The sequence below is a fragment of the Ictidomys tridecemlineatus genome, chromosome 1, assembly GCF_052094955.1.
Source record: "Ictidomys tridecemlineatus isolate mIctTri1 chromosome 1, mIctTri1.hap1, whole genome shotgun sequence".
Classification (NCBI taxonomy): domain Eukaryota; kingdom Metazoa; phylum Chordata; class Mammalia; order Rodentia; family Sciuridae; genus Ictidomys; species Ictidomys tridecemlineatus.
In genome coordinates this window covers 147,224,134-147,247,112 of record NC_135477.1, presented here as the reverse complement: position 1 = coordinate 147,247,112, position 22,979 = coordinate 147,224,134, and the positions used below count along the sequence as shown (strand labels likewise).

Here is a 22,979-nt window from a genome sequence, read left to right as displayed (position 1 = left end):
AAGTAAACAATTCATTAAAAAGTAGAAAAAAACAGACTCATAATATATTATTAAATGTGAATCCTTAACTGTTAAGAACGGTGTCACGAAATACACCTAAATCATGCCTTAGTCCCCTTATTATAGGAAGAACACTAGCCTTGATGAACACTGGAGGTGACCACATGTATTACATTGCAGCCCACATTATATCTTGCAAACCCCTAAAGATAAGAAGAGGCAAATATTGAAGGACAAAGAATAACCAGAACTGAAATTCTTCCTCAATTATAGTATTTTCAGAATCTACTATAATTGGGGATTAGCAGTTTTTCTGGCCATCTTACCTACTTGGCAAGTGCATTTCAAATTTTTTGTACTGAGAGATCTAAAATCTAATAGCTCCTCTTCCTTACCCTCATGAAATCCTGTTCTCAGGCAGAACCAAATGGCAGTCACATATATGACATTTAAAATACTTAGAATAGCATCTTATTCGTAGCAGATGCTGTTATGTGTTAGCTATTATTATTTCTATGTCACTTGCATCTCATTTTAATTTGGAATGAAAGGTTTTGTTCCTGTTAATGGAATTTGAAATATCAATGAGCAGATGTGGAGAAATATTTTGGGAGATTCCTGAAATAAGACTTTGTAGGCAGCCACCTACTCATCAAGTGTAGCATGCTTTCTCTACTAAGTAATGGCTGCATGCTCAGGCAGTGATTGCCAAACTTTCACTGAGTATCAAAGGAAGGAACCCCAACATGGTCAGTCGTGATGAGTTTTACGTGTGTTTTAATGTGTTCAAACATCTATTTGTTGGACTTGAAGGCACGTGGTAATTAAATCCAGATTGGAGTATCTACCTGTGAGGGAGGGGGACTGAAATCATTAAATGGAGATCATTCTACTCCATTGGCCTGATCCTCAGGCCACCTACCTCACTCCACCATTTTTGTTGATTTGAAGGTTTCTTCCATAGTTTTTTACTTACATGTGTAAAAAAAAATGAATAAGTAAAATTTCAATTAGAAAAAAAGGAAGTCTAGGGTTGGGGCTGTAGCTCAGTGGTAGAGCGCTTGCCTAGTACGCATGAGGCATTGGGTTCCGTCTTCAGCACCACATCAAAATAAACAAATAAAATAAAATAATAAAGGAAGTCTAAATGCTATAATGGTCTCCATGAGAAAAATAGAAAGGAAACTAACTGTTGGGAGAAAGAGAGAGAATAAAAGAAAAAGAAAGGAAGGAAGGAAGATTGACAGCCTGCATAGATTGCTTATTTGTTTGGTTGTTCCTTAAGTATTTCAAAACTCTTTTAGAATAAAAGTTGTAAGTCAAAGGGGCATACACCAGACAGATTCAGAAACTTGCTTAGAAAGCTAAATTATGTTTTCCCATCTGCCTACTTTCCCAGTGACATATCAGCATGACCCTGCTCTTCTGCCTCTGCCCAGACCACACCTCCTCTTTGAACAAACTGCTTGAATCAAACTCCACCCTCACTCTCATTAGGCAAGTGGAAAAAGAGCTTTCAGATGAAGAATGATGCAATACAAGTCGATTTGGAACCAGTCCACCACTGGTCTTATCACTGGAGAAGTTTTACTAGATAGAAAACCTTATCTTAGAATGCTGTTTTTCCTTTAGTTCTTGTCTCTTCAACAGGGAAGAATCCAAGTCCCCATCACAGTAAATAAATTGAGTTTTCTTTACACTTTTTCCCATTTCCCAATTTACTGCTCTTCCCCCGACAGAAGCTTGCTAAGCTCATAGTCAAACTTTGTGTCTAAAATAAAGAGGCCTGCAAGAGAAGCTCATGTAATCCCACTCCTTAAATATCACTAAGACATCTGAGATATTGTTTAGATTGTGGACTCTTACTTTGATATGCCAGCATAGGTAGATGGACAGGCAAGCACATCAGATGTCACTGTTTGGCAGCTGATAAAAGTCAGTGGTGCTATAATACTAAGCACAGAGCCACTAGATTAGCCCGTGAGGGAAGGAGATGCCTTTTCCTTCCCTTCAATAGTGGGTTAAACCCAGCTGGCAACTTCTGGAACCACGGGTAAGTCCCTTCTTTATTCATGCTACAGTTTGGAGTTTTGCTTTTGTTTTTTGTCCAAATCAGAGAGATGGGTCCAAAGACAATCTGCAGTTAAAAAGTCTGAAAGTCCCAATATTAAATCTTTGTTTTATAAAGATTTAAAGAGAAAGTAACCTATTCATTCCATGGAAACTGGAAGGCATTTATACAAAGGTCAGAGAGAAAGATGGTTGTGTGTCATTATTTTTAAAGCATCATTTTTCCTTGAAACGCTTGATCTGACTGCAATTGTGATGATGTCCTATGGTCTCAAAAACCCTCCCCCTATCTTTCGTGCAGTCTCTGCTCTATTAGAAATATTTTTAATAGTTAATATTTTTAAAATATTTTAAGTTAGTATTTTTTAAGTAGGAGACTATTTTATTTATAAAATCTTTGAATTGACTCAACAATACTTGGAATAAAAGAATACTGTCTTGTAATCAAACCTCTGATAGAATTGGATTGTTGAAGAGTAACTACAAATAAAAATAAAGACCTTTGGAGCTATCTGTATAAGTATTTGCATAAAAGTTTATTGAGACAGATAAAATGAAACTCTTAAAAGATCATATTTTTAACTGAGCTTTAAAAAATATCAGAAATTATGTAGGTCCATCCCCAAAATGTACAAGATAGTTGACATTCTTGAAACCATATGTTTAAAAAATAAAAAGAGAGAGAGAGAAAAAAAATGTATGTAAAGATATTCTGAAAATAAGTGTAAAGAAAATAGGAATCTCTTTTGGGAAAATATGTACTGGCTATTTGTTAAGTAGTTTATTCCTTGTTACTTGAAATGAGTTACTTGAATGAGTCCAAATAATTTATCTACCCAGAAAAGAAATTAGGAAATAAACTCGATTCATTTCTGCAATGGAGTGAATAAACCCGTAACTACAGAACGACTTGCCTTAAAATAGAAACCTTTTATTTGAGGAGACTGACTTAAAGCCCTCTGGATGTTTTCCCCCAACAATTTAAAGGCCTATTGTAGTTGATTTCTATAATGTTCTCTGGTTGAAGGCATTTGTGTTCATAAACTTTAAATTAAGGAATATAAATCTTTTAAGTGTCCTCTTTCAAGAGATTCTTTTGCTTGACTATTTAGTTGTATTTTATTCTTTCCTAAAAATTCCAGTTTTAATTTAACTCTAAGCTACATATACAACCTTAGAATGAAGTTGGTTTGATCTGGAAAAAATGCTAATACTGATATTTTTTTTCAGTTTTAACTCAAATAATTATAAGACTTTGTTTCAATGATGATAAACAATTTGGTTGATTTTTTTTTGGTTAAAAGTTTGATTGATCATTATCTTAGTATTGTTTCATACTATGTGAAACAAACCAAACATACTTTGAATTAAATTATCTGATATTTTGAATAAAAATAGGGTCAATGTTACAATAATATATATGGCTAATCTTTGTGTATTATGTCTATTTATAATCTTGCTTAGATTTTTCATAGTAATGAAAAAAATCAGCAGCAAATATAATCCTACAAGGTTTTGTTGTTGTTTTGTTTTGCTTTTGTGTGTGTGTGTGTGTGTGTGTTTGCTGGGGATTGAACCCAGGACCTTGTGCATGCTAGGCATGGACTCTTACCACTGAGCCTCATCCCCAGCCCTAACTGCTATTAATCAAGTTTACTTTTAATGGCAAATAAATAAAAAGATAAGAATCTACTAGTGTAGGAAGGCAAGAAGGCTATTTGCAGAGCCAAGTAAGGAAAATAGTATCATCTTTTCCAAGGACCGACTAACTTCTTAAGAGCTTTCCATCTCTACTTCCTATTTGCCATTTTAAAAGAATAAGTAAGAGAAGCTAAAACCTTTCCAAAATTAGTCTAAAAGACATCCTAAACAAGTAATAAAAGGTAAAACTCTAAGAGAACATCAAGACTAATAACTAGAAAGTATAATCTATAAGTAACAGAAAAAAATTTACTAGTGGCTTTGGAATGCAGTCTGTAACTTATATACAGAGACAAGCATACACAAAGGCAATCCTTAATTACCATCTAGGTTAGCCAACTTGGAATTAAGGGGAAAGAAAGAGACAGTGAACTGTAAGACTAAAAAAAATCCACTTGAAGTTGATAAAAAATGAGTTGTAGATGTTCACCCTACTTTGTAAAATTTAGAAAGGGCAAAAGAATAAAGAATAAATATTAAAGTCATGTTCTTCATAAATGAAGCATATTGCTTCCCTTGTTTTACCAAGATGTTGTTCATCAGAGACCATCAGGATATTAATTAATTGGTATAGCAGAAGGACAATTAATCTGTTTAGATGAGCAATGGGAAGACTTCATACTGAACAGAGGCTGACCTTATATATTTAGCTGCTATTATTTATCTTTTTATTTATTTATGTTTTTGTGAAACTAGGGATTGAACCCAGGGCCCTGAACATGCCAGTCAAGTCTTCTACCACTGAGCTATGTTCTCAGCCCTAACTGCTATTAATTTTAAGTCATAAAATCTCTATGGTTAATAAATCTTCAGCATCTGGGTAAAAGTTAATTATGAGATTATACACTTATCACACTGAGCATCATCAAAGAATTTCTTTTTAAAAATAACCTCTTGGAGGGGCTGAGGCTGTAGCTCAGTGGTAGAGTGCTTACCTCACATTGTGAGGCACTGGGTTCGATCCTCAGCCCCACATAAAAATAAATGAAGATATTGTGTCCATCTACAACTAAAAAATATTTTTAGAAAACAACCTCTCGGAAAAGACAATTTTATGCTTTTACATTTTGAAGCCCCTATATAGGCTATTCCCCGGGGTAAACAAACACTAATGAATCATTTTTACCTATTCTCAGGGGGAAAGTCATGTGTGCAAAGATACAGATAAAGGAAGGGAAAGTCCAGAAGCCAGAAAGTCCTACAACCTTAAAAGCAAAAAAAAAAAAAAAAAAAAAAGTCAAATAAACAATATTGTTTAAATAAAAATTACAACTTAATTATTTTTTTCCTTTTGAAGGAACAATATTCATCAAGAGAAGCCCACTCTACCAAAGCCAGAAGCACACTATTCCCAAGATCCCAGCAAGGAGGGGCAGACCAAGGCTGCTTCTGATTTGTTAAGACCTTCCCTAATTCCAGACTTGCAGCCCCACATTCAGGACCCCGCCTTTCCAGGAACAAATCATTGTAGTAATAACTTGCCTTCATCTTCCATCTGCCAGCTAAGCATGTTTAACTACGAACGTCCAAAACACTTCATCCAGTCCCAAAACCCATGTGGCTCCAGACTGCAGCCTCCTGGACCGGAAACATCCAGCTTCTCTAGCCAGACCAAACAGTCTTCCATTATGATCCAGCCCCGCCAGTGCACAGAGCAAAGGTTTTCTGCCACCTCCACAGTGAGCTCTCACATCACCATGTCCTCCTCAGCTTTCCCTGCTTCCCAGCCGCTTGCTGGCTCCAACCCAGGCCAAAGGGTTACAGGCACCTATAACCAGTCCCCGGCCAGCTTCCTCAGCTCCATATTACCATCACAGCCTGATTACAGTACCAGTAAAACCCCTTCCACTGTGGAATCCAAGTAAGTGATTTTTTTATATATATATACTGTATGTACAGTGAACCTGTATCTGAGGTGCTTGGGGGGAGGGGGATGGATTGCAGTTCATTCTGTACTATGTAAAAATGCAATGTGACCTTACAGTCTCCTCCCATAATCCTCCTAGAACACATTGAACCAGAGTACTGGCAACAAGAAGTCAATCTGATCCTTTCTCCAGTGTCCAGGCTGAGCTGAACTCAAATTACCTATTACCCCATACTATTACTTACCTATTATTTTCCATCTTAAAAAAAAAAAAAGAACAAGATTTCTAACATACCCAAGAACAGTGAACTTTTTGTTAAGGTCTAAGCTAAGTCTCTCTTGCTGTAAATTTAATTCCTCTGGTCTGGGCTCAACTGAGATGAAGAACACCTGTCTACTCTTCTTCAGATAGGATTTCCTCTCACATAAGCAAAGGCTATTAAGTTTCTTTTCAGCCTTAGTCTTTTCTTCCTATCCATTTCCCCCTCTAATCCTAAATATCTATTTGGCTCAAAGAATTTTAAATTAACAATTTTTTTAAAAAAAATCTGGGATTCAGACACTCACATGTATGAATTTTGTTTACCATGAGCAAAAGGAAGGCTTGTTATAGGTGAAGACTTAGGACTTTAAGGCTTCTTTTGGAAATTAAAACCATAACTTGTTTAAATTCGTTGGGTGATCTAAATCCAGGGAAAAATACCTGCAGCCTTTGGCAAGCATGTACTATTTCCACAGCCTAAGACTGTCCTAGGAGAACCTGATATGAAGGAGGAAATGGTGGTTGGGCTTTTTTTAAAACATGAACTGAATACTTCATGCTTATGCATACTTAGGGCTATCAGTTTTCCTATTTCTTGGCTGGCTAAGACGTCAGAGAATTCAATCAGAGGCATCTCATAAATTGGTGGAATATGTCTTGTTGTAGGCATATTGACACATTCCCTGAAACTCTTGCTAATTTCTATCAGTCTTCTCTAAAGGCTAATATTGGTGAAAAGTCTAGTATTGGTGACAACATCGGAAACCTAATTGAACCGAGTACACACATTCAACCTGCAAATAAACCTTTTCCATATTTCAAAAAATAATCAGAGAAGCCAAAATCACATGTTAGAATCATACGGATATTAGGCTAAAACATTTGAAATGGCTGATAGTCAACTGTTTTTGAGCTATAAAAATGGCATTCTCATAGACCTGACCTAATTTTTTAAAAAATTGTTTTAGTTGTTGAAGAACCTTTATTTTACTTATATGTGGTGCTGAGAATTGAACCCACTGCCTCACACATGCTAGACAAGGGCTCTACCATTGAGCCACAACCCCAGCCCTTGACTTAATATTTTTGAAGGATGCCTTTAAGAATTAAGAGCTCCTTGCTCTTTTTCTCCCCAAATTCCATCATTCCCATATTATACATCGTAGATCTTTCTTGGTTACATTTACCCAGATAATCATTTTCATCTATGTTTAAATCTAAAATAATCTTTCCTGACTATAATGTTTCTCTTAGTCAAGTCTTTCAATTCCATTCCAAATTCCTGCCCAGGAAAGAAAGTTATAAAACAAATATTCACAAAGGCTCAATCATGTACCCAGCTCTGTGCACAGACCTAAGAAGAGAGGAAGAAAGACAAAAATAGAGAGAATAAGAAAGAAAGCCTAGGAGGTCTCCAAACCAAAGATCAAAGATCCAGCTTTAGCTGTTCCATTTTCAGCAACCAGAGACACCTCTTTTAATCTTCCCATAGCTACATGATACCCCTGTTCTGTGTTCAGCTGTACAGGGTGGAAAGCCCTGGCCCTTTGAACATTAGTGCACAACTCCCTCATTGTTATGATGGGCTCAAGTTTGCTCTGTCTTCGAAGATAATCCCTTGAATTCTGACCTAAAGAAGTTTGAAAGCTTTATTTAGCTTTTCATTGGTAGGAAGCCTGTAAGCAAACATTTCATTCAGTTAATCAAATCACACACAATAGAAATTGGGAGCAATTTCTTAAGTATTCCTTCTTTTAAAAATGTGCTTTGTAATATTCAACAAGTGCCACACTTGCTCAATGATTCAGTTTTCTGATCTGTAACAAAATTAAGGGTTGGGCTAATTGGTGATAGAAAATCAGACTCATAAAGCTGTGTACAAATAAAATATTAGTTTATAAATAGGAACAGGTATCAACTGTTAACACTCAAGCCATCTAAGCTGGAAAATATGGGAATATTCAGTGAATAAAGTATTCAGAGGTTTCAGAGATATCGGTGATTCTCAGGCTTGCTTTTGTTAATCCTCCAGGATTTCTAAGAGGTATCATGATAGTCTGAAAATTAGAATTACCTAATTCTAATTTGCTTTAACAAATGTGTGATTTTTATGAAGATGGCAGGCTACATTAAAAAACACACAATAGGCTAAATTTTCAGACAGCTGGAGTAAATTGAGATCTATATGACGAAAGGAATTGTGCAATTTTAGCCCAGGAATTCAATCTGGAGGGGGCAAAAAAACAAAAATTTCACTGTTTATTTAAACACTTGGTTTGGCTATTAACTGAACAAATCAGACTTTAGTTAAGGATTAATAGAGTCAAAATAAGAAAACCGAAATGGAAGGAGGGAAAATGTACATCAACAACTCCAACACATAATATCTTGAGTACAATGAAAAACATTCACTCAGTTGACAATATCTCCTATGCCTGTGCTTAGTGAATATAAAATGATACAATGATACAATGGTAAGTAATAAGACACCTTTTTTTCTTCAATCTGTTTACAATCTAGTGATTCCTAATAATCAAGACTCTAAAGACAGCTTAAGTGAAGTCTCACTCCACTGGGAGGAGCTATGTTTCCATTTAGCCCAGAAGTTTTTTTAATGATCCTTGTGAATATTTGGACAGGAACATGTCAGAAAACAGACCAAGGTTGTCACATTTGTATAACTAGGAAACATTCATTATGATCATGGCAAAATACTCATTAGGGCAGTGGCCAGTTTTCCCATGAAGGAATATTTGTGGGCTAGTCCATATTATTCTGGATGAAATATCCTAATTTCCCATATATTTTGTGTTTTTAATAACACTAGTAGTTCTTTGTGGTGCTCTCACCATATCTGCAGATGACTTACAAAATGAAGTCGATTCTATTTTTTTAAATTTTGAAGTTTTCTTCTTTTTCCTTTATAAGCTATCAACAATCTTCAGTTGGTCAACCTGTAAATGCTAAGCCATCCCAAACTGCAAATGCTAAGCCCACACCAAGGACTCCTGACCAGGAAATACAGGGATCTAAAGAAGCTTTGATTCAAGATTTGGAGAGGAAGCTGAAATGCAAGGACACCCTTCTTCATAATGGAAATCAAGTAAAGATGTCTATTTTGTACAAAAGACCAATTAAACTATAAAAATCTAATTTAAATAAGAAAGTTATTTCTGTCTCACAAATCTTTATTCATATAAGCAACAAGGAATAGGGTTATCTAAAAAGAAGGAATATTTGTGGGCTGGTTCATATTATTTTGCATGAAATCACTGATTGGTTTTCAATAGTAAAAGAATAAATCTAATGAAAAATCAGTCTGAATGATTTAATGAAAATTTTGTTTTAAGCATCACCCTCATAAAATGTCTGATGGCCAAATAATGAATAGAAAATGTTGTCAACCCAACTTCTTCATGTTCTTTGTTATATAATATTGATGGATAAATACATCAAACTATAATTTTTATGTAGCACTTACAGTGTACATTGGTATTATCACTGATCTTTGAAACAGTGCTATCTCCTTTTAATCCAAGTACATTTAGCATATCAGTTGCACTGGTATCAATCAGAAGTGTGTACAATCAAATGATCAGTGTTTCATTTAATAAAAATTTATTTTTGAATGTGAAGTTATACAATACTATATTTTAAAAAGGAGGAGACTAGAATATGCAAAATAAGGAGGAAAGGAAAGATTTCCCCCTTACTTTGGAGGAGGGTCTTATCTAAGGGTGATGTATGCCTGTTTTTCTTAGGAGCAAATAGAAATCCTACAGGAATCTTTATTAGACATGAGAGAAATAGTACAAAGATGGAAAATAATGTTTTGAATGGCTTAAAACATAGAATCTATAATTCAATGGACAGAACCATGCTTCTTTGAAGTTCTGACTTACAGTAGTAGTTTTAAGGTAAATCTGTTTGAATACCTTGTAGTAAATCTGATGCTCATCTTCTACTGACTTCTTTAAAGCGACTAACATATGAGGAGAAGATGGCTCGCAGATTGCTGGGACCACAGAATGCAGCCGCTGTATTTCAGGCTCAGAATAGTGATGCACAGGATTCACCACAGGTAAATTAAAATAACCTTTATCTGAGTGAAACTTTTTTCTTTCTTTCTTTCTTTTTGTTTTTTAGATAGGTTCATGCTATATTGCTCAAGATGCCTCAAATTCCTGTGACTACAAGCACAGATCACGACACCCAGCTTAAAGTACTTTTATTCTGTGCAATTTTTAAATGTCTGCTTTTCTAAATGCTTATAAACAGCACTGCAAATAAAAGCCAATCACTTCCATTCTCCATTAGAATATACAAAGGCCATCATGGATGGTGAGTGGGTATAGGTGTGGGTGTGAAATTTTACCACATTTTCTGTAGTCCTAATGTCTGCAGATGAGCTGACATAAAATCAAAACACCAGGCTGATGATATTACTTTTTATCTGGACATTTAGGAGTCAGGTAGACCTAGGACTCTTTCTACAGGGGCAGAGACTTTGTGTTGTAAACCTTTAACAGGACAAAAGTTAAAGCTCAAAGTAATTAAAACCTTTTCTCATAAATGTCAATCATCTCAATGTTTTAAATTATACTCCTGGTACTAATGAAATGTTCAATTCCTTTTGTCATGTTCCTGTATTTAAAACAAAACAAAACAAAAAAACTCTTACAAGTAATGACTCTCAGATTAACAAAAGAATCCTTTGCACGAAGAGGTTAATTTTACAGAGGGCATAAAACGAATATCCCATAGGATTGTGTCTGACCAATCTGTTTTTAATGATTAACTTAACCTAAAGGAAAATATATAGTTGAAGAAGCAGCTAGACAAGTGCTCTACCACTGGGCTACATCCTCAGTCCTTTTTGTTATTTTTATTTTGAGAGGGGGGTCTCCCTAACTTCCCCAGGCTGGCCTCAAACTTCGTGATCATTCTGCCTCAGCATCCTGGGTCACTGGGATTACAGGCCTGTGCCCCAAGATGCACATATCTTCCTTTTATAATTAGCACTAATGCCCTACAGAAAAGTCCACAAGAAACTGGGACCCATGGGAAGGAAATGGGAAACTCAAGAATTCCAAGCTTCCAAGTATAGAAAATTGAAAATCAGGTTTTGGTTTCTGTTAAATGCAATTAGACCTATGAAAAAGGATGAGCACGATCAAATGAAGAAAAAAGTAAACACTGAAGATAGAACTTATATTTCATCTTGGTGACTGCAGTTTGTTCATTCATTAATTCAGCATATTTACATGGAACACCCATTAGTTACTGGGCTCCAAACTTGGTGCAGGAAATTACAACAAGAATAAGACACAAACCCATCTGTATAGTAGAAATTACTCAGAGCAACATTATGTTGATGACAGTTTATCTTATAAATGCACAGTATATTATTTCAAGGGTGAGAATCTATTGTTTTCTCATTCATTCATTCATTCTTTAAAACCTTTAAAATGAAGCCAAAAGTACTAGAAAAAAGAACAATGTAAATATCATTTGGAATCAGAAAAGATAACTCTTACTTCAAATACTATACCTAAATAATACAAAATGTCATCAAATTATGGTACAACAGAAATACTTCATCTCTGAATACAATATATTCAAACCAAAGCCAAAACAATTTGAATAATTTTTAACCAAAAAAAATATTATTGGATTTTTTGGATCACTGAAACGAATACTTGTTTTGACATTTTAAAGAACCTTAAGCCTAGCCAAAAATTGTTAGAGTTGTTAAGACTTGTTTAAAAATGACAAGACAGGGGCTGGGGTTGTGGCTTAGTGGTAGGGCACTTGCCTAGCACATGAGAGACACTGGGTTCGATCTTCAGAACTACATAAAAACAAATTTTAAAAATAAAGTCATTGTGTCCATTTATAACTAAGATATATTAACTGAAGAGATTCATCCCAAAATATATTTTTTATATTGAGATTTTCTATGTTCCCATATGGATTATTTTAGGTATTTATTTGGACAGGGACTGTATATTTCACTGCTTTTTATCTCCCACTGTTCCAAGAACAGTAAAATACACAAAAGTGTCCCTAAATAATTAATTAATTATATTATAATTTCCATCAATTTCTGACTTTTTTCTCAAACAGAAATAATTTTCTGATACTTGCATATAAATCCTAAAAGATATTTGCTTAAAGTAAATATATCTTTATTAACAGGAAGTTATCCATGCTGGTTTTCAAAGCTTTCTTTTAAGTTTTATACCTGTCTCCAATGGCAACCCATAGGACTTTGTGACACGAGCTATAAAGAGAAGTATTTTCCAGTCTAATGTGTTTACTGATGTTGGTGCCACTTTTGAGCAGCAGGCATAAGACCCTGTATCTACTGCCAACAAAAGTGACTTCATGTCTATTCCTGTTTTACTCAAGGACAATCTGTCCCATGTGCTCCCATTTCAAACACATCAGGGGGATCTCATCACCCTTTGTCACAAAATAGTTATGTTAAAAAATGAACCCTCATCAATCACAAGTGTAGCTAATTTTTATAAATAATACCTGTTAAATAGTACTATTTATTGTAGGCATTTCTTGCTAGAGTAAGAAGTTTGTAGTCTATTTAAAATGTTTAAAAATTGAATACGTAAAACTAACCATGACTGTACAAATACAGCCAAATAGACAAGTTCTTTTCAACTACAACTGCTTAATTCTGCTTCATGTTAAGCTAATACCTGTGTGTTAACATTCTCACTATGTTTTGATTTCAAGCATCACAATCCAGAACATGCACGACTGCAGGTTCCTACATCACAAGTAAGGTAAAAAAAATAAAAATAAAAAAAAGTTTAACATTTTTGATGTTTTGCTATCTAGAATATTTTTAGCTTAAAAATGTAATATTTACAAAACCCTCAAGTTTACTACTTTACTTTTTAAAACACAATGTGAATTTTCTCATGTCAGAGATGATGAGCCAAAATTTTATATTAATAGTAATTAAATTTTATATTAATACCAAGTTGAATTAATTAATTAATATTAATCAGATTTATATTGAGGGAGTTTTTTTTAATGTTTTGGTAATATAGGCCAAGATTATGTTTTCTTGTTAAACAACTTTCTCATGACAATGAGAAATTGTCCAAATTCTAATAAATCTTTGCAGATGATAAGAATAATTTGTGGAGTACTCATAGATCAGCTTCTTCATTAATTCAAGGCAATCATTTCCTGCAAAAATGCACCAAATGTTTGAATTGCTACCATTTCTAATAGTCCAGCCCATTGTTACTATACTAACAAATCAAACAGTAGGTTCTGGGCTTTCAAACTTCATGACCAAACTATACTTGTATGACAACATTTATGCATTGTTATTATTAAAATGTTTTTGTAGAAGTAGATCATCCTCAAGAGGAGATGTGAATGATCAGGATGCAATCCAGGAAAAATTTTACCCACCTCGTTTCATTCAAGTGCCAGAAAACATGTCAATTGAAGAAGGAAGATTCTGCAGAATGGACTTCAAAGTAAGAGAAGAGTTTTAACATTCTGGGGGAAAATTGACCATGAGATACCAAATTTTGAAAATTATATTTTCTTCCTACTGTATAGCTTGGTACACAGCTTGAAAAGTAGAGTATGCTCCACTATAGAAATCAGAATGCAGGGGCCTCAAAAGGCTGGGAATGGAACCACCATATGACCCAGCTATAACACTGCTTGGTATTTATCCTAAAGAATTAAACTCATCATACTATAGGAATACACGCATACCCAAGTAGCACAATTCATAATAGCCAAACTATGGAACCAGTCTAGGTGTTCATAACTGAATGAATGGATAAAGAAAATGTTGCATTTATATACAATGGAGTTTTATTCAGCCATAAAGAAGAACAAAATTATGTCATTTTCAGGAAAACAAATGGAATTTAAGAATATTATGTTAAGTGAAATGAGCCAATCTCAGAAAAAGTCAAAGGTTGTAGTTTTTCTCTCACATATAAAAGCGAGAGAGAAGAAAAGCAGGTGAAGGAGACAGAGTTCTCATGAAAATAGAAGTGAAACAGTAGAGTAGAGGAAGGGAACCAGAGAGAGGGAGGAGAGGAGGTAAAAGGGAAGTACAGGGGAATGAAATTGTATGCATATATGAACATGTAACAACAAATCCCACTAATATGTATAATTATGGTGCACCAATAAATATTTTTTTGGAAAGACAAAAATTCCAAAAAAGAAAAGGGAGAGACCGGAAAAGCAGCACATATAAATAAATAAGAGCACAAATTCTGGAGCTGAACTGATATGAGTTTGAATCCTGACTCTGACTCTGCCTCTTTTAAGCTGTGTAAACTTAGACAAGTCACTTAACTGCTGTCTTAATCAGCTATTTCTTTGCTGTGACCAAAAGACGTGACAAGAACAATGAGAGAAGGAAAAGTTTATTCGGCACTTATGGTTTCAGAGGTCTCAGTCCCTAGACAGCCAACTTCATTGCAGCGGGCCCAAGGTGATGCAGAACATCTAGGCAGAAGGGTGTGACAAAGGAAAAGCAGCTCTGGATATGACAGAAAGGAGAGGGGAGGTGGAGGGAGAGGGAGAGGGGAGGTGGGGGGAGAGGGAGAGGGGAGGTGGAGGGAGAGGGAGAGGGGAGGTGGGGGGAAAGGGAGAGAGAAGAGAGGGGAGATTCTCTCATCAGGGGCAAAATATATACCAAAGGCACATTCCTCAGTGTTCTCCAGGCACACCCAACCTCCCCACAGTTACCACCCAGTTAATCCATTCAAGTGAATTATGCACTGATATAGGTCAAAGCTTTTGGAACCCAATCATTTCCTTTTTAATTTTTTAATTTTTTAAATTTGTTCTTTTTAGATACACATGACAATAGAGTGTATTTTAACACATTATACATACCTGAAGTATAACCTCCTATTCCTGTCACTTTGAACTTTCTTGCATTGTCTCAGATGTGAATTTTGTGTGGAATATCTCCTATCCAAACCATAACAACTACTCTGTGCTTTTGTTTCCTCTTCTATAAAATGGGAATGACGAAGACACGTACCTTATAAACTTATAATGATTAATTGAGTAAATAAGTATACCCTATTAATACTCTATATAAACCAAAGGTCTCATAACAGTAGGAATTCTAAAGTATGATGCAGCTCTAATTCTCCTCCTTCAAAAAATTTAAGCCACCCTGCTTTCTATTGGCCTAGAAGAGGTGTTTAATTTTTTTAGGCTAGAACAGCTCTTTAGAAAAGACTACATTTTTATTATTCTCATTTTGGAAATCTTATTCTTAGAAAATGCTTTTTTTCAGATTTCTTATCAATAAAAGTTAGTGTTAAGGCTTATCCAAAAATATTTAACAAACTGCCATTTAACAAACTGTAGCTGAAGAATGCTGTTTTTGAAAAGTTACTCATTCAATCAACAATTAGATAAGTGCCTCTGGGACTTCCTTTGCAGTCACATTCAGCCAGAAAAGCCATACGACTTCCATATTCTTTGAGGAGACCAACGTAACATAAATTAATGTTGTCAATATATTAATTAAGATCGTAAAGAGCTTGAGATTGTATATGAAAGTTAGATGGGACTTGAGCTAGTCTGAAAATAATATATTAACTTCATGGGTTTTAATTCCACTCTTTCATTTTTTTTTAAATTACAAATAACTTTTCAAGCTCTTGCTTTGCATTTTTTTATCACAAACCCACTCAGATACTGAAATTGTTAAAAATTCCTAAGTGGACAAGTGGGTTCCCATGATGTCATACTTTTAAAATTCTGTCATGCCCTGTGTTTTTGTTTCTAGGTGAGTGGCCTGCCGGCTCCTGATGTGTCATGGTATCTAAATGGAAGACCAGTTCAGTCGGATGAGTTGCACAAAATGATAGTATCTGAGAAGGGTTTCCATTCACTCATCTTTGAAGTGGTCAGAGCTTCAGATGCAGGGGCTTATGCATGTGTGGCCAGGAACAGAGCAGGGGAAGCCACCTTCACCGTGCAGCTGGATGTCCTTGGTAAGACTGAAGAGAGCCTTCAAATCCAGCAGTACAGAAAAAATATTTAAAAAAAGAAAAGAAAACCCCAGAGGAATTCATGCTCCAGGTTGATGTCTACCCAGCCTAGAAGAATGCCAATTTTTATCTACAAGAACAACAACAATTTTTAAAAAAGACATTTTGAGGGAAAGTCAGTGAAATTAGAATGACAGATCTACCATCAAAGCTTTTCTAGAAAAGAAATCATAAAATTTTAGACTAAATTTGAACCTATGGGGGGTTCAAAGTAAAAACTTTATATTATTTATCTGGTCTATAGTCTAAAATGACCAACCAGATTCATGTTATTACAGAATTGTCATAAACTATCATAATTTTAAATGAGTTAATGGCAATATTTATTTATGCTGGAGATTGAACCCAAGGATGCTTTACCACTGAGCTATATATCTTTAAAAAAAATTTTTTTTAAATAAAACTTTAAAATTTTATTTTTTTATTTTGAGACTAAGTTTCTGAGGCTGACCTTGACCTTGGCGGTCCTCCTGCCACAGCCTCTCAAGTTACTGGGATTATAGATGAGTATCATCATACCTGGCTGAATGGTAACTTTTCTAGGAAATCAGTCTCTAATTATAACAAAAATATATTCACTTGTTTTAGTAAACAGGCATGACAAAACTTATGCCTCAAATTTCTTTTTGGTAGAAGAGTTCTTAAAAAACTCATGGTCTGTTTTGCAATGTAAGTACTTTAAACATACCACATTTAAAATGGTTTAAACTATGGTATTATCATATATGGGATATTTTGCCTTAATTCACTGTTTATTATATAAAATACTTGATCAGGTTAAAAGACAGACAATTTGAGTTTGTATTATGTCAAAATTAAACAAAAATCTTTTATATTTTTCTATGATAGTCTGAAAAGGCGTGAAAATCTAAGAGAAAATCTAGTGACCTAGGAATAAAACATAATAAGCACATAATTCAAGTGATTAAACTTTGGGCAAGTCTATTTGTGCTGATGGCTTCAGAAATTCTGTATTAGAGCTCAAAGAGACCGTGGCTGGCATCTGTCCAATCTCCTCACTTCTCCTTCAGAAAAGCCAGAATTACAGTACTCTACCATCACTTTTTCCTTCACTCATGTGCTTCACAAAGTCATAATAATTACAGGTATTTGCCTATTTTTTTTAAAAAAATGTAGTTTTAAATGAACAGAATGCCTTTATTTGTTTATTTTTATGTGGTGCTGAGGATGGAACCCAGTGCCTCACACATGCTAGGCAAGTGCCACTTAGCTACATGCCCCCAACAGAGAAGATAAACCCAAGTCTAGAACTATTACCACCACACATGCTACTTCCCTACAGATCAATGACTTAAATTCTTTGAATAAAACATAATTATAAATTCAATGAATCATTATGTTACAATTAAAGAATTCAACATCATGAAATAGTAATGTATGTTGTAGCATTTTAACTAAAACTAAAAAAGTTTCTAATTCTGTTGCTGCTTTTAAAAACTTTAATGTCAACATACACAAGTTTGATTTATATCATTTTATAATATTCCGAACACTTGATTTTTTTTATTAATGTGTAGCAAAAGAACATAAACGAGCACCAATGTTTATCTACAAACCACAGAGCAAAAAAGTTTTTGAGGGAGAATCAGTGAAACTAGAATGCCAGATCTCAGCTATACCTCCACCAAAGCTTTTCTGGAAAAGGAATAATGAAATGGTACAATTCAACACTGACCGAATAAGGTAGGATAAGTATTTCTAGATTTGCCTAGAGTTGATTTGGATGAATACAGTTATACTTTAACATACATTATAAATGGCATGCAATTATAGTCTCAATTTGTCTAATTTTTTATTTTATTATTATTTTTTTTATTTTTTTGTGGTGCTGGGGTTTGAACCCAGGGTCTTGTGCATACTAAGCAAGCACTCTACCAACTGAGCTATATCCCCAGCCCTTGTCTAATTTTTTAAAATGCATAAAGAAATGTAATGAAAATTCATTAAGTTAGAGTCCACTAATCTGAAATTTTAAATAGCCTAGGATTTACCTTTGTATTAACAATGAAGAAAGATGGCTGAAGGAAATATATAACAAGATGAATGGGGATGGCTTTTTTGTGTGTGTGGTGCTGGGTATTGAATCCAGAGCTTTCTACTTAGTAGGTGAGCACTAAGCTACACCCACAGATGACATGTTTAATTCAAGAAAACCAATAGTTATTTGGCAATGATCAGATACAGCCTTGGAATTTTCGACTATTTTTTCTTCTTATTAGTCTGACTTGGTAGGTCAGAGACATCCTTAAACTTTCACCAAAAAAAAAAAAATAATAATTTCTATATTTGTTTGTTGTTCATTTAGCTTATATCATGACAATGCTGGGAGAGTGACTTTACTGATAAAAGATGTAAACAAGAAAGATGCTGGGTGGTATACCGTGTCTGCAGTGAATGAAGCTGGGGTGACCACATGTAACACGAGATTAGATGTTACAGGTAAGTCGCACTATTGACCCCAGCGCTAGAAAGAATCTAACCAGGAAGCTTTAATAAGAAACACCAATCTCAGTATAGTATAAATCCTAAGGGACTTTCCTCATAATCATTTTTTTTTCTTGAAAGTCTGATTATGAATACCAAGTGTAACTGACTTACTTGTTTAGAATAAGTTTTCTGAATTAACTTTAATTTGATCTATTTCAGCCCGTCCAAACCAAACACTTCCAGCTCCTAAACAGCTGCGTGTTCGACCAACTTTCAGCAAATATTTAGCACTCAATGGGAAAGGTTTGGATGTGAAACAAGCTTTTAACCCAGAAGGAGAGTTTCATCGTCTGGCAGCTCAATCTGGACTCTATGAAAGTGACGAACTTTAATAATTTACCAACATTGGAAAACACCACTACACGATTAGTAATGCATTTAATTACATTTTTGAAATAAACCCATAGCTGTTTTAACAGATTATGGCTTTAACTAGGTAATATAAGTAATATACATTCATAATATTATTTATCCTTTGATTCTTGCACATTCTATCTACTTCTCTGATTTGCAAAGCCAATGGTAAATCTGGCTATATGGATTTGTACTGTAGAAGACAATCTTAAAATGTGGGAACTTAACATTTAAGTCATATACAGTTAACATTTACAGGTTATGAATTAATAACTTTTAAACACATCGACTGTTTGCATTAAGGTTTACTGCTAGTGCTTCCTACATAGACTTACCTGTTTTCTCTTGTAGGAATACTAACATGACATAGATTATCTGAGTGTTCCATAGTTTTATGTCAAAAAAGAATAAACTTCAAATAGTTAAAAAAGACTGTCTCCTCTTCATCAAAGTATAGATCTTCATAATAAAAATCAGCAAAAACTTCAAATAATCAGTTCCAAAAGGGCAACAGTACTATTTCCTAGAACAGTGTGAAATTCACGGCTCCTAAAAGTGAACTGGACTTTCCATGGCTTATGTTTCAAAGAAATCACAGAAATTTAAATCATGACTGAATTTCTCCTAGATTTGTAATTTTGTGTTCACAGAATAGGTCTCTAATCTTCTGAGATTTTTGTATCCACAGAGTTTAGTGGGATAAAAGTTTCTGAAGATCATCTGCCTAATTCTTACATTTAGTGTAAATTTGAATACCTATATTTGGGGTTTTCCCCCTCCCACAATTTCAAGCTCAAATAACCTATTATATTAGACAACACGATTTTATTAGTCTCTGAGAGTCCAAGTATAGGAAAGCACGAATTCATTTTATTAAACAATATTAAACTCAGACAATAGCTTTGTCTTGCTCAGAGGCCTCTAGTCCCTTGGAGGTCAGGCCTTTCACTTGGCCTCTCCTGTTCCTTTCATCAATAATAGTTTTTGCCAGTCACTACTGTGTGGCCTGGTTTTGCTTTTTATCTGTACATAAAATAGTGTTTATTAACACCACACTCCACTTCTTTCAGGGAAATAACAAAAGTGGCTTTATCTTTTACTTTCAAAACAGCTTAGTGGTTTTCTTTGCAGCCTCCCTAGAGCCTTTGGAAAGAATTCTCTTTTATTTTCCATTTTACCACTATAAGAATCCCTCCTGTCTTATATCCTAGAAGGATTTGGGCTGCCTTAATGTACAGCCAAATTTTCTTGATCTTTTCTATAGCTTGTTTACAAACCTCATCTTTGCAAATCTTCTGGGCCAGGTGTGGAACCCCAATCCCCAAGGACCATTGTCTTTGCTCACTCTTTCATATAACCACTGGTTTTGTTTGGTCTTTTAAATCTTTTTTTTTAATATCTATTTTTAGGGTGTTTTTTTAGGTGAACACAATATTTTTATTTTATTTGTATGTGGTGCTGAGGATTGAAACCAGTGCCTCACATGTGCTAGGCAAGCACTTTATTACTTGAGCCACAACCACAGCCCATAGTCATTTAAATCTTGTTTTGGTTTTTAAATCTTGTTCAGAGCTGGGTGAATGGAGTGGAAACTATTTCTGGCAACACCTCTTGTTTAATAACAACCACTTCTTGCAAGTAGCTGCAGGACGAGAGGTCATGGTAAGGCATAAGGGCTTTGGTGTTCAGTACGCTGTGCCCTGACTTTGGGCAAACTATTTTATCTCTCACCACCTCAATTTCTTCAGGCCTTTAAATGAGGACAAAAACTCTAATGTTTCAGGGAGGTGGATGTGAGACTAAATAAGGTAGTGAATGTGAAAGGTACTCAAGAAAGAGAAGCCTTTTAGAATTAATCACACAATTTTTTAAGCTCTCAACTGGAAGTTGGTTTCCAAGGTGGAGGGAGGAAGTACTATCCAAGGGACCTTCTTTCTGCATTCTCTGGCATTCTGTGATACTATGGGGCTGCCAGGAAAGGAGCTTGCCCAGGATGTAGATTCAGTCCTGGCTAAATTGGAGAGTTTGCTAAGACACCTCCGCAGCCACTTTCATGCCCTTTTCTTCTCTGGAGACCAGTGCTCTTACTTCTACTACTACTGCTTCTTCTTCTTCCTCCTCTTCTTCTTCCCCTCCTCCTCCCCCTTCCCCTCCTTTTCCTTCTCCTATAAAACCTGCTTTCAGAAGAGTCTAAAATGTACTCACAAGGTGTCATATTGGCCACAAGTATCTGCATATAAATAGGGAGTAAACCTTAAGGCAAAGTTAGGGCTAGAATGACCAAGGCTGGAACAGTCTCCACACCTTGACTAAATACCTGGAAGGAAAGCTCCAAGAGAACTTTAGCTGTAATAAAATATTTTACTTCATAAACTCTGACCTTGAGGATGTGGATGTCTTCATGTATTTGTGGATATCTCTTTCCTCTTACAAAAAAACTTACTTTTTGTACCTCTATTTCTCTTTTTATTTCCTTCTTTTTCTTTTTATTATTTTCTCTTAATAGGCTATAATATATTGAAAAAACTTGTTAGTTGTTAGCTTTACCAGACAGTTACATTTTCTATATATTTTATCTTTAAAGTAAAACAGCACACACCTGGAATCCCAATGGCTCAGAAGGCTGATCACAAGTGGGAAGCCAGTCTCAGTAACTGAAGCTGGCCCTAAGCAATTTAGTGAGACCGTGTCTCAAAATAAAAAAAAAAATTTAAAAGGGCTGAGGATGTGGCCCAATGGTTAAGTGCCCCTGGGTTCAATATCCTAGGTTCAAAAAAAAAAAAAGAAAGAAATAAAAAGAAAATGAAGAAAGAAAATGCGTAACTTCAAATTCAACAAATATGAAAAAAAAATATGGAATACTTCACTAGTCTTATAGAAAACAGAAAAGGAATAAAAGGGAAAAAAGACAGAAAAGAGAGTAAAGATAAGACTTAGATAAATTCAAATGTACCAAAATCACTATAGGAGACAATTGAATAGAACTCATTTATTAAAGGATCAAAAACACCCATTTCATTTGTAGCAAGCAAACAAATAAATCTACATAGGTCTGAGGCTGGCAGTACAGCCTCATGGTAAAGCACTAACCTATCATCCACAGGGCATTGGGTTTGATCCCTAGCACTGCAAAAATAAATAAATAAATAAAAACAATTCCCTAAAGTTCAAGATGCACATACAAAATCATACAGAAACTTGAAAATAAAAGTTAAAAAAGATGTAGGAAATACAAATGAAAAAAAAAAAGTCTATGCAGAAATGTTAACAGCATTTAACAGACTTAATAGAAAGTGAATGGAATTAGAAACGAGAAGTGTCATTTGGAATAAAAAGTAAAACTCTTTAATGATAAAAGAATTATTTACTGGAAGACATAACAATTAAGAACTAGTATTTCCACATAAATAAAGGGAAAAATCATAGAATTAGAATGAAGAAGTAAATCTTAATTAATTGACAGATGAAGCTGGCCAAAAAATAAAAATAGTAGAGAACTACAGAGTAGAGCTTCCCATTGGATGCACCATAAGGAATTGATCCCAATAAGTCATACAGTGAGTGGGCAGAACAGGGTCTTGATGGCTGAAGTCTCTGCACTGTGACAAATCACATGAACATTAACTAAGCAAGGATGTGGGAGAAATGAGAACTCTTGCATATTACTGCTGGGAATCTAAATTATTGCAACCATTTTGGAGAGATATTTGGCAAAATTAAAGTTGAAGAAAAACACACCCAGCAACTCTATTTATAGATATATATCAGAAAAACTCTCATATAAGTGCATACGTAGATATGAACATGAACATTCTTTGTAGCATTTTTTTATACCTGGGAAATAGTTTAGATGTGCAACAATAGAAAAAATAGGTTTGCTAAAGTTAAATTTTACATTGAGGTTAAAATGGATTATCTAGAGTATAGTAAAAATGAGACAAATTATAAATACATATTGTGAAGAGGAAAAAGGGAGATTGCAAAATGATGAGTAGAGTATGAGAACATTTAACATTTTAAATTATGCACAACAATTAGGTCATTCATAGACACATATGAATGTGGTAAAAATCCAAAAAAATGCATGAGAATGACATACAAAAGTATTTATAGAATGAGAATGATCAACCAAGAAAAG

The 22,979-nt window shown here is 34.7% G+C and overlaps 1 protein-coding gene across 1 annotated transcript; it reads left to right on the top strand.

Moving 5' to 3' along the window:
* Positions 1 to 1,914: 1,914 nt before the first annotated feature.
* Myot (myotilin) lies at positions 1,915 to 19,271 on the top strand. Its single transcript, XM_005333211.5, has 10 exons — positions 1,915 to 2,053; positions 5,069 to 5,632; positions 8,829 to 9,003; positions 9,880 to 9,981; positions 12,654 to 12,703; positions 13,282 to 13,414; positions 15,715 to 15,922; positions 17,518 to 17,683; positions 18,306 to 18,439; positions 18,647 to 19,271. The coding sequence occupies exons 2-10, from the start codon at positions 5,280 to 5,282 to the stop codon at positions 18,817 to 18,819; spliced, it is 1,494 nt and encodes a 497-aa protein (XP_005333268.2). The 5' UTR covers positions 1,915 to 2,053; positions 5,069 to 5,279; the 3' UTR covers positions 18,820 to 19,271.
* The last annotated feature ends 3,708 nt before the right edge of the window (positions 19,272 to 22,979 follow it).

Coding starts and splice junctions, on each gene's coding strand:
- Myot (XM_005333211.5), top strand. CDS start 5,280: ATGTTTAACTACGAACGTCCAAAACACTTCATCCAGTCCCAAAACCCA. Junction 9,004..9,879: donor TTCTTCATAATGGAAATCAA/GTAAAGATGTCT, acceptor ACTTCTTTAAAG/CGACTAACATATGAGGAGAA. Junction 18,440..18,646: donor CACGAGATTAGATGTTACAG/GTAAGTCGCACT, acceptor GATCTATTTCAG/CCCGTCCAAACCAAACACTT.